Source organism: Callospermophilus lateralis, chromosome 15, assembly GCF_048772815.1.
Source record: "Callospermophilus lateralis isolate mCalLat2 chromosome 15, mCalLat2.hap1, whole genome shotgun sequence".
In the NCBI taxonomy this organism is placed as follows: Eukaryota; Metazoa; Chordata; class Mammalia; order Rodentia; family Sciuridae; genus Callospermophilus; species Callospermophilus lateralis.
The window spans coordinates 24,931,818-24,953,455 of record NC_135319.1 but is presented as its reverse complement, the minus strand read 5'-3'; the positions used below and the strand labels follow the sequence as shown (position 1 = coordinate 24,953,455).

Below are 21,638 nucleotides of genomic sequence, written 5' to 3'. Positions count from 1 at the left end.
CTTTCATCACACTATTATCTGGAGATTTATGCAACGTTTTAGGAATCTGAAACCTCATTTGTCATCAGAAGTACAATTTCTTAAAAGATTTGTCCATGGCTTCTAATTTAGCTTCTGAGGTCTCCATAGTTTGACCTTTAGTTGGTCATACTCTATCACTGATATTTAAAACAAAGACCAGGAACACTCATTTGGGATCTTGCTAAACTATGTGGCTGCAGTATTTTCCCCTGCCATGACATCAGTATAAACACAGGTGAGTTTCAGAGGATGGTCTGGGCAGTGCTGTGATTTTCTCAGTGTGTGGGCTGAAAGCAAATGCTAATCTCAATACAGCTGACATCAGACTAGTACCTCCATACCAGAAGAGTATTCACTCTGCCCCTGGCTACAGCTCTTCTGTTTGCCCATGTTCTACTCCTTCCTGTACCCCAAGTGTTCTCTAGCCACCCAGACTCAGAAGTTCATTCTCTTGGGGCTTTAACAAGGGTGATCCAAATAGGTGTGGGCATGTGTGCAGAAAAGTGTAATGAAGAGCACAGACCATCACATTAGTGGTTGGTGGCTCCTCTGCTCAGTCTTACTCTGCCCCACGAAAGTACTCAGTGATGAACATTTTTTTTCCTTCTGTTCTTACTAGGTAAAAACATGAGCATGTTTCATCTGTGTTTCAGACTTTTGAGATGCTCGTTTTCAGTTTAAGAATATAAAATTCTTACAGGGTTAGGTGCTCATAATTTGTCTATATGCCAACTGGAATTGTATACATAAAATTAGGTGTGATTTTGAATCTGAGGTTGAATTACACACACATGTATGTGTGTATACACGCACACAATTGATTTTGGCATTCATAGGAAAAATTAAATTCTCATATTTACTAAATTTTCCTGAAATGTAGTTGCTGCTAAAAGCTGCTTGGTAAATTATTAAAATAAATTTTAACTTTGTATTTTCCCTGTAATCTTGAGTTTACCAACAAAATATAATTTGGTATCAAAACTGAGAAAAATGTATGCCTTAGTAGTTACATAATGACATGGAGAAACCCTGTTTTAATCTTACTGATATTCATTTCATTAATAAGAAATTCAGACTTTTAGAAAGAAGAAACTTTTATTCTGAGTTAGAATGTATAGGTGTATGTTTGAGCTATGAAAAACATACACAATGTTATGTGAAAATGCTACACTTATAAAATTATATTAAAATGTCAAGTTGGAGCAATAACTTATTTTAGATAGACTGTTGTAGTAGTTTTCTGGTTTGATAGACACATTGATGTCAGATGGTCATATCAGTGGACGGATTGGGGACAAGATATAAATCTGAGAGCCATTAGCAATGATAGTTTCTATAAGTAACAGGACAAAGAGCTGAGTCAAGGAGGGATAGTCACTAATGGCTAGAAAGGCTTTAACTTTGTCAAAGAATGGCAATTAGAGGAGAAACCAAGCTGGGTGTGGTAGTGCACATCTATAATCCCAGCAGCTCGGGAGGCTGAGACAGGAGGATCATGAGTTCAAAGCCAGCCTCAGCAAAAGTGAGGTGCTATGCAGCTCAGTGAGACCCTGTATCTAAATAAAATGCAAAATAGGGCTGGTGCTGTGGCTCAGTGGTGGAGTACCCCTGAGTTCAATCCCGGTACAAAAAAAATAAAAGAAGAGAAGCCTTCACTGACCAGGAAGGACATGAGCAAAAGCAATGCAAAGTAAGTAGTATTTTCCCTTTGAAAGATAAGAAGAGTTAAATATTAAATTTGGACTTACTTTTTCACATAATGGGATAAGTTCATCTTCAAAAAGGTCTCGGGGAAGTTTTCCAATAAAGATTTCACAGCCTCTTTCTGGGGGTGCAGCATCCCAACCAGGTGGAGGGCCACCATATTTTCTTTGTCCATTTTCCTGAAAATTCAGGGGAATGTATATGAAGGAGAGAAGAAAACAATAAAATCTTTAGTTTCATTTCCTTAATTTCATTTTAAAAAATCATTCACAATAAGGAACATATTTATCATTCCCAAGTAATAATATCTGGTTGCAGGGCAAAAGGTAAAGTTTCTCTCTTTTTAAAAAAATATTTAATTTTTTTTAGTTGCAGTTGGACACAATACTTCTATTTCATTTATTTATTTATTTATTTATTTATTTTATTGGTTGTTCAAACCATTACAGAGCTCTTGACATATCATATTTCATACATTAGATTCAAGTGGGTTATGAACTCCCATTTTTACCCGAAATACAGATTGCAGAATCACATTGGTTACACATCCACCTTTTTATTTTATGTGGTTCTGAGAATCGAATCCAGGGTGTGTGAGGCGAGCACTCTACTGCTGAGCCACAACCCCAGCCCCTGAAGTCTCTTTTATGCAAATTATAATACCATGGTTTGTGCTTCAGAGATTTGCTTGAGATAAGCATTGTTAAAAGTTGTAAAGTGCTGGAAAAATACATTTTTTAAAAAAAATTATTATGGCAAGAATACCTAGCATTGATATCTTAACAAATTAAGGAGTTATTATTTTTTCCTATTGTTATGTACTCACCAAAAATCTGATTACCAAATGAGCTGACTATATTCAGGACTCTGATTTAACATTGATGGCTATGTAGGGTGGTAGCAAAGGTCCTGCAATTACTTCTTGGCTCCACTGCTCACTGGATGTGGAACCTTCACAAATGACTTAACTCCTCTAGACCTCAGTTTTCTTATATGTAAGATGGAGGTAATATAATCTTTTGGTTGGAGGAGACAATTCATCAATATGCATGATATGACTGTGATATGTGCTTAACAGTTATTCTTTTTTGCCTTCTTGGATTTGGGTCGCCTCCTAATTTAAGATTTACATTTGGAGAGGTGCATTGACTAATTTGGAGGGTAGCTAGTGAGGGATTTGAATCTATTTTCAAAGCTGACAAGATATTAAGAAGTTTTTACTAATGTTGGCTTTTTATGTTGGTGAATAATAATGTTCTCAGCTCAAACTGAATTAACTACTACTACTTCTTCTTTTAAAAATTATTTTGGGGAGGAGTAATGATGGTGTTTTTCTGCAGTGCTATCTTTGTTTTTCTAGAGGTGAAAGACCAAAGGAAAGTATGGGCCTAATCCACTGCTATTGATCTGTAATAGTTCATTTGCTAGGGAAAGATAAATAAATTACTTTGCACTTTGGCACAGTTAGAGCTCAGGTCATTACATTTTATTGTGATTTTTGGAAAAAAGGAAAATATAAGGGACCAAATGTCAGCATTCTACTAACTTCACAATTAATATTTTAGGATGTTTTATGCTATAAGATGACGCATGTTGTTGGAGAAAAAAATAGTAATGTATAAAAGAAAAAGAAAAATGCCTCAATGTATCATTTTATTCCCCATGAGAAGTAGTTACTATTAAAAACTTCAATCTGCTTTTCCAAATATTTTTCTATCTATACTTTTAAATTATGTTAGTTTTTAAAAGACATTGTTTTTTTGTAATAGCTGTTGTGTCCCCAAGTCACTCTGAGATTGCAACATATTGCCTTTCCAAAAACACAAAAATTTCTGAAATTCTAAATATATCAAACCTTAAGAAATTTGGAAAAGGGATTTTCAGAGGTTTGTTGTAAGGATTAAACATAGAAATCTACTGTACCTATTAGATAAACTATTAATTGTGAAAAGACCCCTGAAATATGATCTTATTCACTGAATAAATATCTATTGAGAACTGGGGATGTGGCTCAAGCAGTAGCGCGCACGCCTGGCATGTGTGCGGCCCGGGTTCGATCCTCAGCACCACGTACAAAGATGTTGTGGCTGCTGAAAACTAAAAAAATAAATATTAAAAAAAATCTCTCTCTCCTTTTAAAAAAATACCTATTGAATTAAAAAATTAGTGTAAAACAGTTTTTAGTATCTCTGTTAAACATTTACACCAACTTGACTCTTTCTTAATTATTAATAAGTACCAGGAATTGAACCCAGGGACACTTAAACACTGAGCCACATCCCAACCCTTTTTATTTATTTATTTTTTAAAATTTTGAGACAGGGTCTCTAAATTGCTTAGGGCTTCACTAAGTTGCTCAGGCTGACTTTGAACTGGCAATCCTCCTGCCTCAACCACACCTGGCTTTCTTAATTATTTTGTAAAGTTTGTACAAAGGCTGTTTGGATCACAGAATTTACATGATCTTGATAATATAACCATCTTGCTTTAAATAATACGAAAGGTTGATAGATGAATATTCCATCTTGCCTTGATATTTCTTGTTTCAAGCAATTGGATACTTTTAATTTTACTGAATACTTAAAAATTTGACTATAGAATTCTTGTAATTTTTTCCTGACCCTATATTCTTACAGGAGTACCTAGTACTCCTGTAAGAAAGTGAAACTGTGGTGTCACTGACAAATAGAGGAATTTAAGTATTTCATGCTTTTAGGGGAAAAAAAAACTTAAACATTTAGTGCTCTCAATAGAAATATGACATTGGTAGAGGTATTGAAGGTTTTAGTCATTGATTTTCTTATTCTCTAACAAATACCTACATAGCACATATTATATGCTAGATGGTGATCTAATTCTCAGAACAATATCATGGGTTAGTGATGTTTTTTCACCCTAATTTACAGAAAGCATGAATTCCATAGAGTAACTTGCTGAGCTAACATGGTTATGGGGTGGAAAAGCCAGGATTTGGATGTAGGAAGCAGGCCTGGGTTTATTAACTTAATGTTGTTGCCTTGATATAGGGAAGCCTGAGCCTTACCACACATGCATACATTAAAATAATCCTTATTTATGAAAAAGTTTATCATGTTATTAAATAGCAAACTCTCTGCTGCATTTAAAATCCTTTCCAATTTTCAATCATCTTAAAACACCAAATTTTGGGGAGAACATCTTCCAGAGAAGCCTATTTATTGCCAATCACAGCTCTGCCTGGGCCATGTCTTTCCACTTGACTAATGATAATGCCTTTTGTGTTCATTTCTGTATATCTTAGATGTCTATAACATTCAAGAGATCATTGTAATAAATTTAGTATAAATTTGCAGTATTTCTACCTGTTAGGTTGAAGAAATCAAGCCCTCGTCCCATGAGAGTAGAGTGGCTCTTTCAGAATTTCTGATTTGACACGCTTTATCTGATAATTTGAAAACAGGCAACCAACAGATAGACATTTCTAATTTTGCCTTCAACTTTCTTGTTATAATTGATAAAATTGTCACCAAGCTATTCTCTCTCTCTCTCTCTCTCTCTCTCTCTCTCTCTCTCTCTGTGTGTGTGTGTGTGTATAGTATTTTGTATGTATGTGTATATATATTTTTTTTGGGGGGGGGCTTGGGATTGAACGCAGGACTTAGTGCATGCAAGGCAAGCACTATACCAACTGAACTATATCCCCAGCTCTATTTTGTACATATTATGGATGTAAGAGGATTCATTTGTTTATGATCTAAGATGGTTAAGAAAGTTTATTAATTGTGTTTCTGTGGTTTCTACACACACTTGAAAAAAATTCTCCAAGAATAGTCTTTGGTATTGCAAACAGTCTGACTGTTCCAGAGATGCTCTAAGTTCATGAAGTGGAGGAGATGTGCTTGCTGAGCCAACCAGTGGGTTGGAATGCACCAGTAGTTAGAAGTCCAGAACTATTTAAGACAGGCCTTGGGATTTAGTCATGGGGTTAGAATAGCTGTCCGTTACTCAGAAAGGACAGTTCGGGTTCTGGTTTGCTGGTATTGAAGGCCCTATTTTTATAGTTGAAGAGTTTAAAATAGATAAAGCCCAATTATAACTGCTCTTTTCCCTCCCGGCTGATATCATTCTTATGGGATGTGATCTCCCAAGCAGCCTGAATGTATTAATAGTTCAAAGGAAAATATAGATTTTTTTTTAAAATGAAAAGATGTTTATTAAACTCTGGGAACTTTTACTTTTCCAATCAAAGACTTAGAAATTTGTTTTTCTCATTAATCACATATACATAATTCAACTGTGAAAATTAAAAATTGAGGATCCAATTCTAACTATAAATCCAGTGGCTTTATTTTAAATATTGAGTGTTGAGACTACCTGGTAACTCAGTTTGCATGTCAAGAGTATTTGGAAATCCTTCCTGTCACAGATATTTCAAATCCTTCTTAACAGAGTCATGGAGTCTTAAAGATATTATGGCTACCATCTTCTTGACCTTCAATAAAAGCAGACAGCCTTCTTCAATAGATCATTCTGGGCAATAAGCCTTAGCATGAAAATTGAAAATACTGAGTTCATTTGGCCACCAATCATGTGAAAATATATATATATATATATACACACACACATATATATTTTTTATATCTCTGGGGAATCTGTGCAAAACCTCTTTCTCCTGCAGAATTTTGAATTGACAGATACTTGCTTTTCCAACTTCTCTTGAAAAAACTGGGATGACCATGGATTTACAGTAAAATAAAATTAAATTCTGGTTCTGAAATCACAGTGGTGGAAACTTTAGTGTTGAGCATTCTGCAATGGTGTATACATTTTCTTATAACAATCTGTGATGTGTTTGGAGGTTTCATTCCTAAAAGCTCCCTCATGAATTTTGTTCTCTAAGTTCAAAATTGCTATAATCCAATATCCTTTTAATAAACTGCTTCTCCTTACTTAGCCAAGACTATATTTTGTTATTTGCACTTAAAATTAACAACAGCTAAACCTGGTTAATCAGGCACTGGTGCTAAGTGTTCTATATGTATTAACTTAAATAATTTTCTCAACAAACCCACAAAGATAAGGAACTGAAGGCATAGAATTCATCCAAATTCATACAAGCAGTAAGCAGCAGAGACAAAATCTGAATCCTAGGTGCATGTTTGTCATCAAGATATTCCTGCTTTTCGGTTCTCGATTAAGCCCATATACTCATTTTATAGATGCGGAAACTCAGAGACATTACATGAATTGTCCAAAGACAAAGTGGCTTAATTTATTGGAGAAAACACTAGAATAAGGGTTCCATGATTCTCGGGTGAACTTCATGGTGTATTTACTATTCAGCAGTTGTGAAGACTTTTCTTCTCAAGCTTTCCAGCCTCATGGTTCTACATGCTGTGTGTTATTGCCTGCTTCACCAGATATGGAGGCCAGATAGTAGCTTCCTCATACATGATTTCATTCATAAACTGGAAAGCTATTAATTGATGAACCCTCATTCAATCTGTTTTCTTTCTGACTAGTAATTTCGATTCTTTTAATGGATCTTTCCAGATTTGATATTATAAATCTGTAATCATCTTAGTGGTTCTCTTTGGTTCTTTATATTTTTCTTTCTCTTTTTTTTTTCCCTGACTAAACTGCTTTCAGATGTTCTTCTATCCATTTTCCAATTGACTGGGTTTGTATTTGCTGCTGTTCCTGGCCAATTTATCCTGGGTGGCATTTCTAGATTTCTCTGCTTGTCATACTCAAGACAGTGGTTCTGTATAAAACTGCTGTGGGTAGTTCTCAGAGTTGAGACCAATACATTAAGAACATCTGTCCAGATTGTGTCTATTGTGGTTCCTGAGTTTATACTAAGGGTTCCCACTTGTTAATTTGTGAGATTGACTAAAACTTTTTATAAGACATGATTTCAATTACATTCCATTCATATCCAGATCCCTCATGATATGATGGGGTCTAAAGCAAGTCTAATGGGCCTTAAATAAAATCTACTGAAAAGACCCTCCTAGATGTGATTTTTACATTGAGTCTTATGAAGGTTTTGTTGCCTGGAAAGAACAGACAGTGCCAAAGGGAATATTCATTTCATTGATTCTATATAAAGGATAATTCTCTGTTTTGTGCAATTTGTTCATTTTTACATCTTGTTAAGAATGGTGACATCATGGTGGAAAAATCTATTTTTAGACTGGGAATTTTTAGTGGGCATAATTTATGTGACTTACATTTTTATATGCTCAGGAAGTTGGTGTTACTCTTAAGAGCTATTTTCTATAATCCTTACAAGGCATATGCAATATGAATGCCAGATATTATCCTAAGAATAGACAATTTAAGTTCTGTTGCCTAGGTAAACAGTCCTAATTTCATCCTTTTAGTTGTTTCATGAAAGCAAAAAATCAGGGTTTTTTTTTTTTTGGTCAAATGGACACATTTAATAATAGCATATTTTAATAATTTTGTTTTACCTTTAAGGATTATGTATTACAAACCACCCCTTAGAGATTCTGTACATCAATATTTGAAGCATTCACAAACAAGCAGGCTTTTTAAAATGACTTGTGTTTTATGAAGCTTTTCATATGTAAGTTTTTGCCATTCATATGGGATATTAAATTCAAGAATACATGAAATTGAGGTCAGAAAACAATGACATGTATATTAGTTTAAATGGAGGGAAAAGTAAAATGCCAGCTCACTACTAAGACTCTCTTCTGGGGCTGGGGCTGTAGCCCAGTCATACAGCACTTTTCTAGTACATGTGAGGCACTGGATTTGATCTTCAGCACCACATAAAAATAAATAAGTAAAAGAAGGTATTGTGTTCATTTACAATTAAATATGCATATGGCTCCCTACTTATGTTTTGTAGTGAGGTTTGCATGACGATGACTGTGGAACACATTTTCTTCCGGAGGCCAGGAGTTGCTGTCCTCATGCTCACCTCTGGCTCTGTACATGTGTTTTGACACAGTGTTCCAGGCACAGGAGCCTCTAATGTGCACTGAAGAAATCACTCAGTGAAAGCTTTAGTGATGTGTTCATTCTTTGGGGGTTTGGGAATGTATTATTTATCAAATAGGCCCATCTCACTTTTTATTTACTTACAGATACAGCTTGTCTTTTTGGATTAACTAATACTATTAAAGCAGCTGAAGATCCCATTAAGTTATGTAAAACTGTCCACATGTGGATAAAGACATAAGAAGGAACATCTGGTTTAGATGATTGCTCTCCTGTCTTTTCCCACTTCAACATCTGCCAAGGGTTGGATTTTGGCATGCAAGGAATTTCATATAGTCATTATTCTCTTTATCATACACTCATGAATTTTAATTTTTCACAAGCTGAGGGACTTGGCAAGGCACTTAATCCTTTCTTCCATTTCTTCATCTATAAATAAAAGTGGGGTTTACTAGGTATTTGCAAGAGTCCTGTGGGGTGCTAGGATGCTCATGAAAGGGAAACTGACTTTGATGCCATATTTAAATGCAGAAAAATGTTCATAGTGTGTTTTATGAGTTAATCAATGGAATCCTTACAGATAATGTATTGGAATTTTAAAAAATTAGTATATTTCTGGTTGAAAATACATATCTACTTGACATCTATTCTATTAATTACTTAACAACTTTCTTTGCATTGATTCACTATTGAAGAAACTTATACTACATTTTGTATATGTATATATGTGTAGGTACACGTATATAATAACATATATGAGTACACTACAGGATTAATACATATTATAGGATATATATATACATTATATAGATGGAGAATATCTATATCATTATCATTTATCACAAATGAAAGGTAATTTCTATTTAAAAGGTAATTATTATTTATCAAATAGGCCCATCTAACTTTTTATTTACTTACAGATACAGTTTGCTTGTTTGGATTAACTAATTCTATTAAAGCAGCTGAAGATTCCATTATTTTCTTACAGATACAGTTATGAAAGAGGAAAATCATGATCAGCTTCTAGCTAGGCACTGTCATCTACCAAAAGATCTGAGTCCTTGTCCTACACTGTTTGTTTAAAAAGATGAGCAGAGGTTGGGGGCTTGTTCAAGCCATGACTCCATCAGCTAACTTTTCTCACCAGAAAGCCTGAAGGTGGATTGAGAGTGGAATAATTCCTTAATATATGCTTCAGGGTTGCTTAATGCTTGGCAGTGTACCACTTAACATCATCGCAGTTCTCTGTGCAGCACATCTGAAATAATGTTATAAAGGATTACAGACACTGAAGTCCTATAAACATGATGACACAGCTTATGATCTCAATAATTTCTGTCTAGCTATGTTTGAAAGCTGTCTTTGCATCTTATAATGGTTCCAAAGATGAAGTCACTTATTTTTGGTTGCTGATCAGAAATAACAAATAGATATCACTTAGAAACATCTTGAAGTGCCTGCGAGTATAGTCTAAACCTCCTGTCCATGCTTCTTCATATTTGGGTCATGAGGTTTACATTAGTTTCTAATCTGATAAATAGGAAATCTTTGTGCTAGAAGTTTAAGGGACAGTTTGCAAAGATTTTGAATTGTACATTGAAGATTTTATATACCAATGCTCTATTAGGCTGCCTATTTGAAAATAGCTTCTAGTACATACTTCTAGGGATGATGAAATTCACAAAAATATTGGGCACATACATTCTCCTTAATGGGATCCTTCATTGGGGGTCTTCTACACTACACTCTGGCACCTGTGGCTAGAAAAAAGCTAGGTTTCTTCTGAGCTTTAAAATAAAGTTGGCCCATGGGTAGCCAGAGTGATAAGCTTAGGGAAGCATGAGTCTGTGATGATCTACTGGTCCCGTCCTGTTCTCAGGCTTATTGCTACCTATTTAAAGAACTGGTATCCATGTACTTGGTGAATGACCTAAGTCTTTGGATAGCAGGGATGTGATCATGTGGGGAGAACAAGCAATAGAAGAAAAAGGACCCAGAAGCTATATTTTGCCATGAAGTCAAATTTCTATTTCTGTTCCTAGATTTTTTTGTGTGTGCAGTGGTTAGAAAAAACTGTCAATGTCACAGTGTTTTTCCATCAGCTTTTCTCTGGATGAGTTCAGATGAAACCAATTAGTAAACTCAGGGTCCTAAAGTTACTTATTGGTTTAATTGTATTAGTTATGATCTCTTGTTGAATTGATTTATTTATTACTATTTAATGATATTGTCTTTTTTATAGTTTTTTAACTTAAAGTATATTTTGTCTGATAAATGTATAGCTACTCCCTGTGTATTTGCATGGAATATCTTTTGCCATCCCTTCACTTTGAGTTCACGTGTATCCTTACACATGAAGAGAGTCTGTTGTAGACAGCATATAGCTGGGTCTTGTTTTCTCTTATCCACTCATCCATTCTGTATCTTTTAATTGGAGAACCTAATTCATTTACCTCGAAGGCCATTATGGATGGGTAAAGGCATACTACTGCCATTTTGTTAGTTTGTTTTTTCTGGTTATTTTGTAGATCTATTATTCCCTTTTTCCTCTTTCACTGTCTCCTTTTTGGTTACGTTATGTTCTCTAGTAGTATGTTTTGATTTCTTTGCTTTAAAAAAATTCATTATAATTTTTTGCTTTTCATGGTTACCATGAAGCTTATAAACAACATCTTGTAGTTATGACAGAATATTTTAAACCAATAAGAAGTTAACTCTGATTATGTAAAAAGGAAGAAGGGGAGAAAGAAGAAAGAAAAAAAAAAAACCTACTTTTTTTGTTTGTGTGAAAGGTACTGGGGATTGAGCCCAGAGTCTGGCACATGCTAGGAAAGGGCTCTACCATGGAACCACACCCCCAGCCTTTTTAATTTTATGCTATGGCATCTCTCTTAGTTGATGATCTACTGGTCCCGTCCTGTTCTCAGGCTTATTGCTGAACTTGAACTTATGACCCTTTTGTCTTTGTTTCCCAAGTGGCTGGAATTACAGATGTGCTCCACCAGGCCTAGTTGAAACTTCTATTCTTTAACCCCTACCCCCATTTTGAATTTTCAATGTCACAAATTATTATATTTGTTATTATTTTAGTAGTTTTGTCTTTTACTCTTCATACTAAAGATATTAATGGCTTACATATCATGATTATAGTATTAGAGTCTTCTGAATTTGTCTGGATCCTTATTTTACCAGTGAGTTTTATCCCTTTCCTTATTAGTGTTCTTTTCTTTTGTCTTTTCAGAATTCCCTTTAACAAGGTGGCGATGAATTCTCCAAGTTTTGCTTTTTCCTTTTCATTTCTGAAGGATAGTTTTGCTGGATATAATATTCATTTTAGGTGGGTTTTTTTCCTTCAGAATTTTGAATATATTATCTCATTCCCTCCTGGTTTATAAGGTTTCTGCTGTGAAGTCTGCAGCTAGGCATACTGAAACTCCCTTATATTTTATTTGATTTTTTTCTGTAGCTACTTTCCAGGAACCTCTCTTTGTCTTTGACCTTTGACAGTTTAATAGGCCCAATTAAAATTACTAATGTATATTATACCAGACTAGAGAAGGGTAATTAATTTAGGTGGGATTACCTTTACCATCAGAAGGGGATTGGTATTCTAACCAGACCTATGTTGAAGTAACAGTATCCTCTGTACCTTATGGCTTGTAGGTATTTGTTGAAGAGTTGAACAAATTAGAATCAAAACACCGTTGCATTGAAACTCTATATAAGAGAGAATGCATCTGAAGCAAAGTTTAAGGGATGGAAATTAAAGAATGTATTTTGTTCTTAGCTTGAGGGGACTGATCCCAAGGGTAAATGAAGCCCACTTAAAGTCTCTTGTTTATCTGTTGTAATCTCTCTAGATCTTTGAAATTAAGATTCATAAAAACCTTTACTTCACCAAGATCAAGCATTTTACAAATACTTTGGTGAAGGAGTGGTCCCCTCTGATGCATAATATCTTCTTGACTGCAAGGTTTGCTTTTGTTCTGTAAGTCTCAGCTTCAATGCCATCTTTTCTGAAGAAGGTCACCTGACATATTCTGTCACACAACCTGGTTTATGATGTTCCAGGATTTATTACCTATAATTATTTTATTTATTTGTTTACTTTCTGTCTTCCATATGAGAATAATCTCCACGAAGGCAGAAACCATGTTTTTCTTTGGAGAATCAATAAGTGAGTTAATAAATGAACGAATGAGGGCTGGTTCTTGATGTATAGGACAGGAGGGATACACTTCTTTGAAGGAAGCTTAAAAACTTTTATAGAGCCTTATACAGAAAAGTATAATCATATTTTGTGTTACTTTTACTACATTGCTCATTTGAGGCTGACTTATGTTGCCATTTTAAATTTTAGATAAGTTAATTTTCATCTCATCTACTCTGTCCCCTTTGGGCCACGCTATGCATTTTATATTTCTGTACTCCCAAGACCTAGCACTAACACATTGGTTTCAATAATATAGAATAAGGAAACAAGCAGAAAAACAAAGTTAAAAAAAACACCCTTGATGTTCATTTAGGGCAACCATTGGTGTAATAATGCAATAGGAGCAGGATGTCGTGGCACATACATACCTGTAAGCCCAGTGATTTGGGAGGCTGAGGCAGGAAGATCACAAGTTTAAGGACAGCCTCAGCAACCTAGCAAGAGCCTAAGCAACTTAGAGAGACTCTGTCTCAAAATAAAAAGGGCTGGAGTTGTAGATCAGTAGTAAAGTGCCCCTGGGTTTAATCCCCAGAACAAAAATAAATAAATAGAAGAATGCAATTCTCATAGTTCATAAACATTGACTGGGTTATAATAATTTTTAGAAAATAGATCTTAAAATAGCATACTTGAGCAAGTAATGCTAATATACACTGTATTTAAATCATGTAAATTATATATGATGATAATCCTGAGTCTACTTTTAAAAAGCACTCAAACTACTTGAGGGTGATATTTATTAGACATAAATTTACTAGTATTAGAACTAAAATTAATGTAAACTGACCCCACATTGGGTCCAAAGTTTTCTGAATATGCTCATTGGTGAGTATGTACTTTCCTGGGTCTAAGGAGAAAATCTCAGGCAGAGGAAGCATCACATACCTGAGTTTATGACTCACTCCATTAATTCATTCTTGTAACAAGGACCATCATAATGTGATTTTTTCCTTTGATTCTCAAAGAAACATATACTAGCTTTAGAAAGTCTGGAAAGTGTAATTTTGAGTGAAAAATTAGGAAAAAATAAACCCATACAAATAAATCCATACCGAGAGACAGAAGCTGTTTATGTGTTAATGTTGTATAGCACAATACCCAAGTATTTCTTTCTATATGGCATAGTGCGACTATAAAGTTTACGCTTGCACTTGTCAATTTTATTTGATTTTTATCAATACTATTTATTATCAATTCCTACTATATACAGGGTTCTGTGTTAATTTTCTTTTATTTTCTAAAGTACTTTGATAAAAATTCTCAGCTATCAATATTCAAAGATATTCAATTATTTAAAAAAAATCACAAAACATGCTTTTAAATTCTCAAAAGCACATATTATTATATCAGTTGCCATGTAAAGGATTATCTCATATTATTAAGTAACTTGAAAAATCTATTTTTGATAGCTGTATTTGTCCTGCTAGTGCTGAGAAGACAACGCTGTCATCCTGTTTTTGAATTCTTATGTTGGAAGAATCTAACATTTAGTATCAGAGACTGTGAAGATACAGCAAAAGTAAATCTACCAAGCTGTCACTTAGCAAATACCACAAAATTCTGAAACCATTACCTTAGGGGTATGCTCCTTGAATTATATTAAGATATTTTTTCATTTTTATATGGAGATGTTTTAAAAAGTAAATCTGATTCTCAAAAAAAAAAAAAGGAAAACCTGATGTTGCTGTTGCTGTCTTTATTTGATAATCATAATAGTCTTTGCCATAATTCAGGGTAGGAAGAAGACTAAAAGATTTTCCCTAAGTCACCCAGTTTAAGGCTATGTCTTCACACATGTCTGGTTCACTTCTTCAACCAAATAGTCCAGTCGGCTGACTCTGCTGACTAATAACCAGATTCAGAAGATACTAGAACCACAGATTTGTGCCCAGTGGAGGAGGGGAGTACTTTTGGGAAATTAAGGCCTAAAGTAGTTAAATCCCTTGCTCAAGATCATACAATTTGTATATAGTAGGGAACACGTTAGATTATAGGCCTTCTGATTTGAAAATTTGATTGATTTTCCACATTTTGCAGCTAATATCAGGAGGTATTTTTTCAATTCACTTGAAACTAATTGCATCTGTATTTACATTTTGATTAGAGGTTGTAAGTCTAAATAATAAGTATTTAGAATTTTAGGCTTTCATGTTACTGGAGAACTTCTGATCCAATAGTCATTCTGTTAATGAATATTACTTTAAAGTAAATCATGCTACAAAGTGAAGGAGTGTTACTGAAGTTTTTTAAAAAGATTAAAAAATTTTTTTTCCCATGGATGACTTTGTTTAAGTCAAAGGAGAAGCTGATGTTTCTTGTTTCAAAACCATAAAAGTCATGTTAAATCATTAGTGAACTTTAAATATTTTTATTTCTAAAGTTAAAGTTAAAGTGCTTCCATATAGTGAATGATTAAAATTTTTATTCAGATTTCCTAAAAGGAAATTTTATAAGTGATAGGGGAAGCTCTGTAGATTTTTATAGTCTATAACTTTTTTTTTAACTTTTAAAAACCTCTGCTCAGGTATAATTAGTGAAAAAGAGGGTTGCATCCACCTTGTACAAATAGAGGATTTTTTTGAGTCTACACAAAGATGTTTGGAGGCAACTGCTATTAATATTGAGTCTCACTTTCCCTGCACAGTAGAGATTGGTGGGGAAGGGTGTCCCTCCCTTTGCCTATACCAGGGAAAAAGTGTTAAGAAAAGCACTGGATATTTGCCTTTGTATCTGGGGGACACACCAGGTTGTGTGGGAACACACTCACTCCTGAGATATCTAAAGGTGAGCTGTCAGGTGGCCCAGTGCCCTGACATTGGCCAGGGGAGCTGGCTGCTTTGGTTTCCAGTTTACTGGGTCAAAAAATGAGTGAATGTTTCTAGGAAAGTGGAGTATGACTACCTGTGGAACCCCTCTGTTGTTCCTCTCCAAGAGGACCCTCTGGTGTCAAAAAGAGCTCAACACAAAGAGGCTGACCTGGGAAAAGACTGTGACTGTGGGATGGAGGGTATCTCTGACAATCCTGCAAAGTAGCCCACAACTTTCAATATCTTTCAGGGTCTGAGAGCCAGAGTTAGTCAAATGAGAACTTTCCTTTCTTCTCCTGTTGCTTTTCTCTCTCCCTTCTGTTCAACTCCAAGCCAGAAACCTCAGTTAGCAAATTGGCATTGGGAGCGTAAAGCATAAAGCTGGAAAATGGAAAGATCACCCTCCATCCTGACATACATGGGAAAGAGAAATGGTGTTGAGATCATTCAGATGAAGAATATGAATAACTTTGAGCATTGTATTACATACAATGAAGCATGTCATGATTTATAGAATTGGTCAAAACAAATTGTATATTTTGCAACTATCTGAGGAAAGAACATCTAATAAAAGGACACTGTTGCATGTTTTATGGTTAGGCATGGATGATATTTATATTCAGGATAGTACCTAGATTTGTTAAGTAGGAAAAGTGTGTGGATGAAAGACAAAAGCTGAGGACTTAAAATACTTTGTCTTACTTTAAAAAGAACATTATTTATTCAACTAGATAATATATGTATCTAACAGGTTTGCTTTTCAGTGGAGCATAAGTTCTCTAGAGGAATTTATAATAGCAATGATAATATACAGACAATTCTTAATAACCAATGTCTATAAATACTGTTTTAAGATTGACATTTTTTATTTTATTTAAAAATTGTTATTAGTGCATTATAGTTGTATCTAATATTGGGCTTCACTTGGACACAATGATGCATGCAATAGAATATAATTTTCTCCAGTTCAGTCCCTAGGACTTTCCACTTTCTCTTCTCTTATCCCTCCTCTGGTTGCTTTCCTCTACTCTGCTAGTCCTTCTATTTATTTATATTTTTTAAATTACTGCATTATAGATATTCATTAAGGTGAAATTCACTGTGGCATATTCATTATGTACATAGGATAGTTTGGTCAGGGCACAGGCAAAATTTAGTGTTATATATTCTAGGCTGGATGGGGAGGTATTCTGAGAAACAAACAAACAAACAAACAAACAAAAAAACGGAATAGGTAGGCTGCCAAAAGTTCATTTCTTGAACCCATATCCAGAAGTCCTCCTATATCTTCAGGGATCTCTCTGGAAACTAAGGCTAGTTCCGATGAAGTTCTCTTTTGCTGATTCCTGAAATACTAGTTTAGTTCTACTTTGCCAAGAATGGGAAATTCCACTGGCCTTTTCATAATCTAATTGTTTTTTCAAAACTGTGATAGTCTGTATGACTGTGGATACTGACTCTGTTTTTAAGTGACAAGATAAGGTTGAGTGGATAACCTAGAATAGAAGGCTTGTCACCTACCAGTCACCACAGAACTGAAAGGATGCACTTTTCTTCGCTTTCAGAAAAGGACAGCCATTTAAAGTTTACATGAGTTTACAGTTTGCATCTGAGGACTTCTAATGTTCCCACCACTGTACGAATTCAGTGGTGAGTCTCAGCAGATGTCAAAAGAAGTTCCTACCTGGACCAAGCTATATCCTGTGCGCTGGACCAGTGCGCGGAGGGCTGCTTCCTTCTGGGTGCCGCTCAATCCATCCCCGGATTTGTGATTTGATTCCATTGAGAGTGATTATCAGCAAAAAATCAGGTTAATTAGGGTAGCTCACTGAAATCAAATTTAAGATAAATTAAGTAAACTATTGTTGCCAAGTCCAAACTTGTCCTTCTGATGAAGAACATCTTTAGGAAACATTCTCTACAAATAAGTCATTGAAGTGAAAGCAACTAACAGCCATACACAAACAAAGTAGGTGACTAAATGTACTCATTAATCCTGAAGACCTTAAAAGAACGTACTACAAGGATACTGCCACATCGATATTCATAGCAGCACAATTCACAATAGCTAGACTGTGGAACCAACCCAGATGCCCTTCAATAGATGAATAGATTAAAAAAATGTGGCATTTATACACAATGGAGTATTACACAGCACTAAAAAATGACAAAATCATGGAATTTGCAGGGAAATGGATGGCATTAGAGCAGATTATGCTAAGTGAAGATAGCCAATCCCTAAAAAACAAATGCCAAATGTCTTCTTTGATATAATGAGAGTAACTAAGAACAGAGCAGGGAGGAAGAGCAGGAGGAAAAGATTAACATTAAACAGAGACATGAAGTGGGAGGGAAAAGGAGAGAAAAGGGAAATTGCATGGAAATGGAAGGAGACCCTCATTGTTATACAAAATTACATATAAGAGGTTGTGAGGGGGAAGGGAAAAAAACAAGGGAAAGAATTAAATTACAACATATGGGGTAGAGAGAGAAGATGGGAGGGGAGGGGAGGGGGGAAAGTAGAGGATAGGAAAGGTAGCAGAATACAACAGTTACTAATATGGCATTATGTAAAAATGTGGATGTGTAATCGATATGATTCTGCAATCTGTATTTGGGGTAAAAATGGGAGTTCATAACCCACTTGAATTGAATGTATGAAATATGATTTGTCAAGAGTTTTGTAATGTTTTGAACAACCAATAAAAAAATGTACTCATTAAGAATAGAGTGCTTTAGGGGCTGGGGTAGTGGCTCAGCGTGTTTGCCCAGCACATGCGAGGCCCTGGGTTCCATCCTCAGCACCACATAAAAATAAATAAATAAAATAAATGTATTGTGTCCAAAAAATAAATATTAAAGAAAAGAATAGGGTGCTTTAAAAGGTTCAGTATAGTTGACACTTAGAAGGTGAAAATGTGTGGTACCCCTTTTCCTGTTAGTATGCAGGTCACTAATTCTCAATCCAGTTACCTTAGGATGTCACCAAATGGTCAAATACTAACGAGTTCACATCAATTAGAAGAATATGAAAATCTGGGCATGGTGTTGTATACTGTAATCCCAGCGACTTAAATGGCTAAGGCAGGAGGATGGAAAATTTGAGGCCAGCTCAGCAATTTTGCAAGATCTTATCTCAAAGGCAGAAATAAAGAAGACTGGGCATGTGGCTCAGTGGTCAAGTGTCCCTGAGTTCAATCCTCAGTACCCAAAAAAAAAAAAAAAAAAAAAAAAAAAGGAGAAAGAGAAGAAGAATATGAAGTTTGGTTCTTATAGGAAGAGGGCATTATGTCTATATCAAATCAGCAAAGACAGGACATCAAAATTCTGAGATTGAGCTTCATTTATCTATTGCACATGTTTCCTAAGACACTTGTCTACTTATTTTCCAAAGGTAAACTTTTAGAGGAAAGTGTGCTGGTGACAGATAGATGTACAGAAGCCACATATGGTACATGCCACAGAATGAAAATGTGGCATAGATTTTTAACAAAACAAGAATAATGGATTTTTTGGAGGGGGTGTTGGAAGGGTGTACCAACACCTGGATCATTACAACATACACAACTCAACCCTTTGTAGAATCTAGGAAATGATGAAAGTTTATATAGGTCCATGTGTGTATATATGTATGTGCAATTTCAGATTTTGTTGTCTATACTCTGTTTGGGGAAAATTATTTGAACCCTATTCCAAACATCATGGTTGTTGCTCAAATTCACAGGTTTCCAGGACAAGAATAATGGCTCTTCTGAAGGTTTCAGGCTGTGTTGGAGTGAGGCTCTAGAGTTCCTATGTACTCAGGGTGGGTTAGAGTATAAGCAGCTCAGTGAAGGTTTTATGCTGGGTTTTTACTCTGCTTAATGTGCTCTGCTGCCCAGCATAGAGGAGATGTGTTTTACAATTATTTGAACCAAATGGAACCCTAATGTATTTGACTATAGATTCTTTTGAAAAATTTTTTATCAAACACACTGAGATTTCCTATATTATCATCATTTATAAAGCAATATATAAACCATTAATAATATAGGAAACTGGGTCAAAAGTTGAGTGACAGAAGAAAAAAGTGAAGCTTCAAGGAATTGTTACTAAAATTATTATTACTTAAGTAATAGAATAGTAATATCACTAGTATTCAGATAATCAATAGTAGCAATAATGCTATTGCTAGTAGTAATAGCAATAGGTATTCTATTACTAAGGTGACAGAATAAAAAAGCCTACAAACTAATTCACAGGAATTATTTAGAACATAATATTTTCAACATACTTTAGGAAACCAAAGGCAAACATACAAAATTCCAGAGGAAGACTACTCATTATCTTTATAGGGACAGAACAATGTCATCCTCTGCAGATGAGTATGACCATTTCTTGCCTGTGACCTTTGTGATACTGTTTCTTACTCTTGCCCCAGGTCAACTCACTCATCCTTTTAAGAAGTATTTAGTTAGTTCTGTCTGTATGCTGGCTCCACTCTCTGCCCAGCTTTAGGGCATTGTGTTTCATGGGCAGTCTGTTAACTCAATAAGTTAACATACCAGGTTCAGTGTCTACACTTTGCAAGGCTTTTTTTTTTCTTGTCTTTTTTTTTAATCTTGATTTTGAATCTTGCAAAGGACAGATTAGAATTTTTTTGTAATAGTAGTGATTTGACATACATGTAACAACTTGGGTTGGGAAAAGTACCTTTATTGATACATTTAGAGTATAAGTACTTTTTCTATGGATTCTAAATTGAGACCTGCATTCAGTTTATAATCCTAAAATGCTGGTGAATACAGGCATAAGGATTTCTAGGAGACAATATAAACCTTAAAACAGATAAATAAAACTATGAAAATTTTGAAGATTTATAAATAAAACTACCTTTAAGACAAATTCTAATTCTTACACTGTTTCCAAATGTTACTAAATTGTTTTTTCATTGGACATTCTCAAACTCTCCGGCTGTGCTGATTTAACTTGCAAGAGAAGGAGGTGGTGGATGAGTGTATGTCTTACAGCCCTTTGAAGTCAAAGTCTACAGTCTTTTGCCAGGTTACAGATTTACACTTTGCTGAACTTCATCTTTTCCATCAAAAGATAACAGTTCATGGTGACACGACAATTTTGCTTTTGCAAAACCTACCTTTCGTTTTTGTTAATAATTACTCAAGGTGATTAAAGGTATTTTGATATCAGAAAGGTCTTTTGATTACGTATGAGTTCACTCTGAAGTTATTGAGACAATTTGTGTAACATTTGAATTTTGTCTCAAGTCACTGGAAATCAGGACATGGAAATAAAGTTCAGAACTGGCTAAAGAGGCATTGGAGGGCTAGCGGTGTAGCTCAGTGGTAGAGTGCTTGCCTAGCATGTATGAGGCCTTGGATTCACTCCCCAGGACTGTAACAACAACCACAAAACAAAACAAAGAAACACTGGATATTCAGTTTTTATTCCTCCAAAACAACTCCTTCTCCCAATGTTGACCAAATCTAAGGGGTAAACTTGAATCACAGATAAATATTTTTTTAAGCAAGTCAAACTTTTGTGAAAAATCTTGGTCAATTTGAAATGAAGGTTTTGCAATACATTTTCTAATTCAGTGCTAGCTGTAAATTTTTAAGATCTGAGACTATTTTGAAATAGTAGTTCCCAATGTAATTTATTGAGGTAACAGCATCCAAACAAAACCTATCCATATGAGGCACTGGAGCTAGAAGAGAGCATTAACAAGTATCTATTATTTATTAATCAAAAAATTGCTAAGTGCCTACCATCTTCCAGGAGTTTTGGAGACACTGAAGATGTAGCAGAGAATGAAACAGACCCCTCCCCCATACTGCTCTGGGAGTTTTATAACAGGTGGGAGAAACAATAAGTAAAAAGATCAATAAGTAAAATAGAGTGGTGGTATGATATTTTCTGAAGAGAAACAAAATAAAGTGTAGAAA

General features: G+C 34.9%; 1 protein-coding gene across 2 annotated transcripts in view; it reads right to left on the bottom strand.

Annotated features, from left to right (window-relative positions):
• The window catches only part of A1cf (APOBEC1 complementation factor), a 46,403-nt gene extending 28,924 nt beyond the window's left edge, over positions 1–17,479 (bottom strand). For both annotated transcript variants that reach the window (XM_076834643.1, XM_076834644.1), the window contains exons 1-2: positions 17,381–17,479; positions 1,770–1,904 (exon numbers count right to left, since the gene is read on the bottom strand). In XM_076834643.1, coding sequence (XP_076690758.1) covers positions 1,770–1,904; positions 17,381–17,479 — 234 coding nt within the window. The remainder of the gene's footprint in view (positions 1–1,769; positions 1,905–17,380) is intronic.
• Between the last annotated feature and the right edge of the window lie 4,159 nt (positions 17,480–21,638).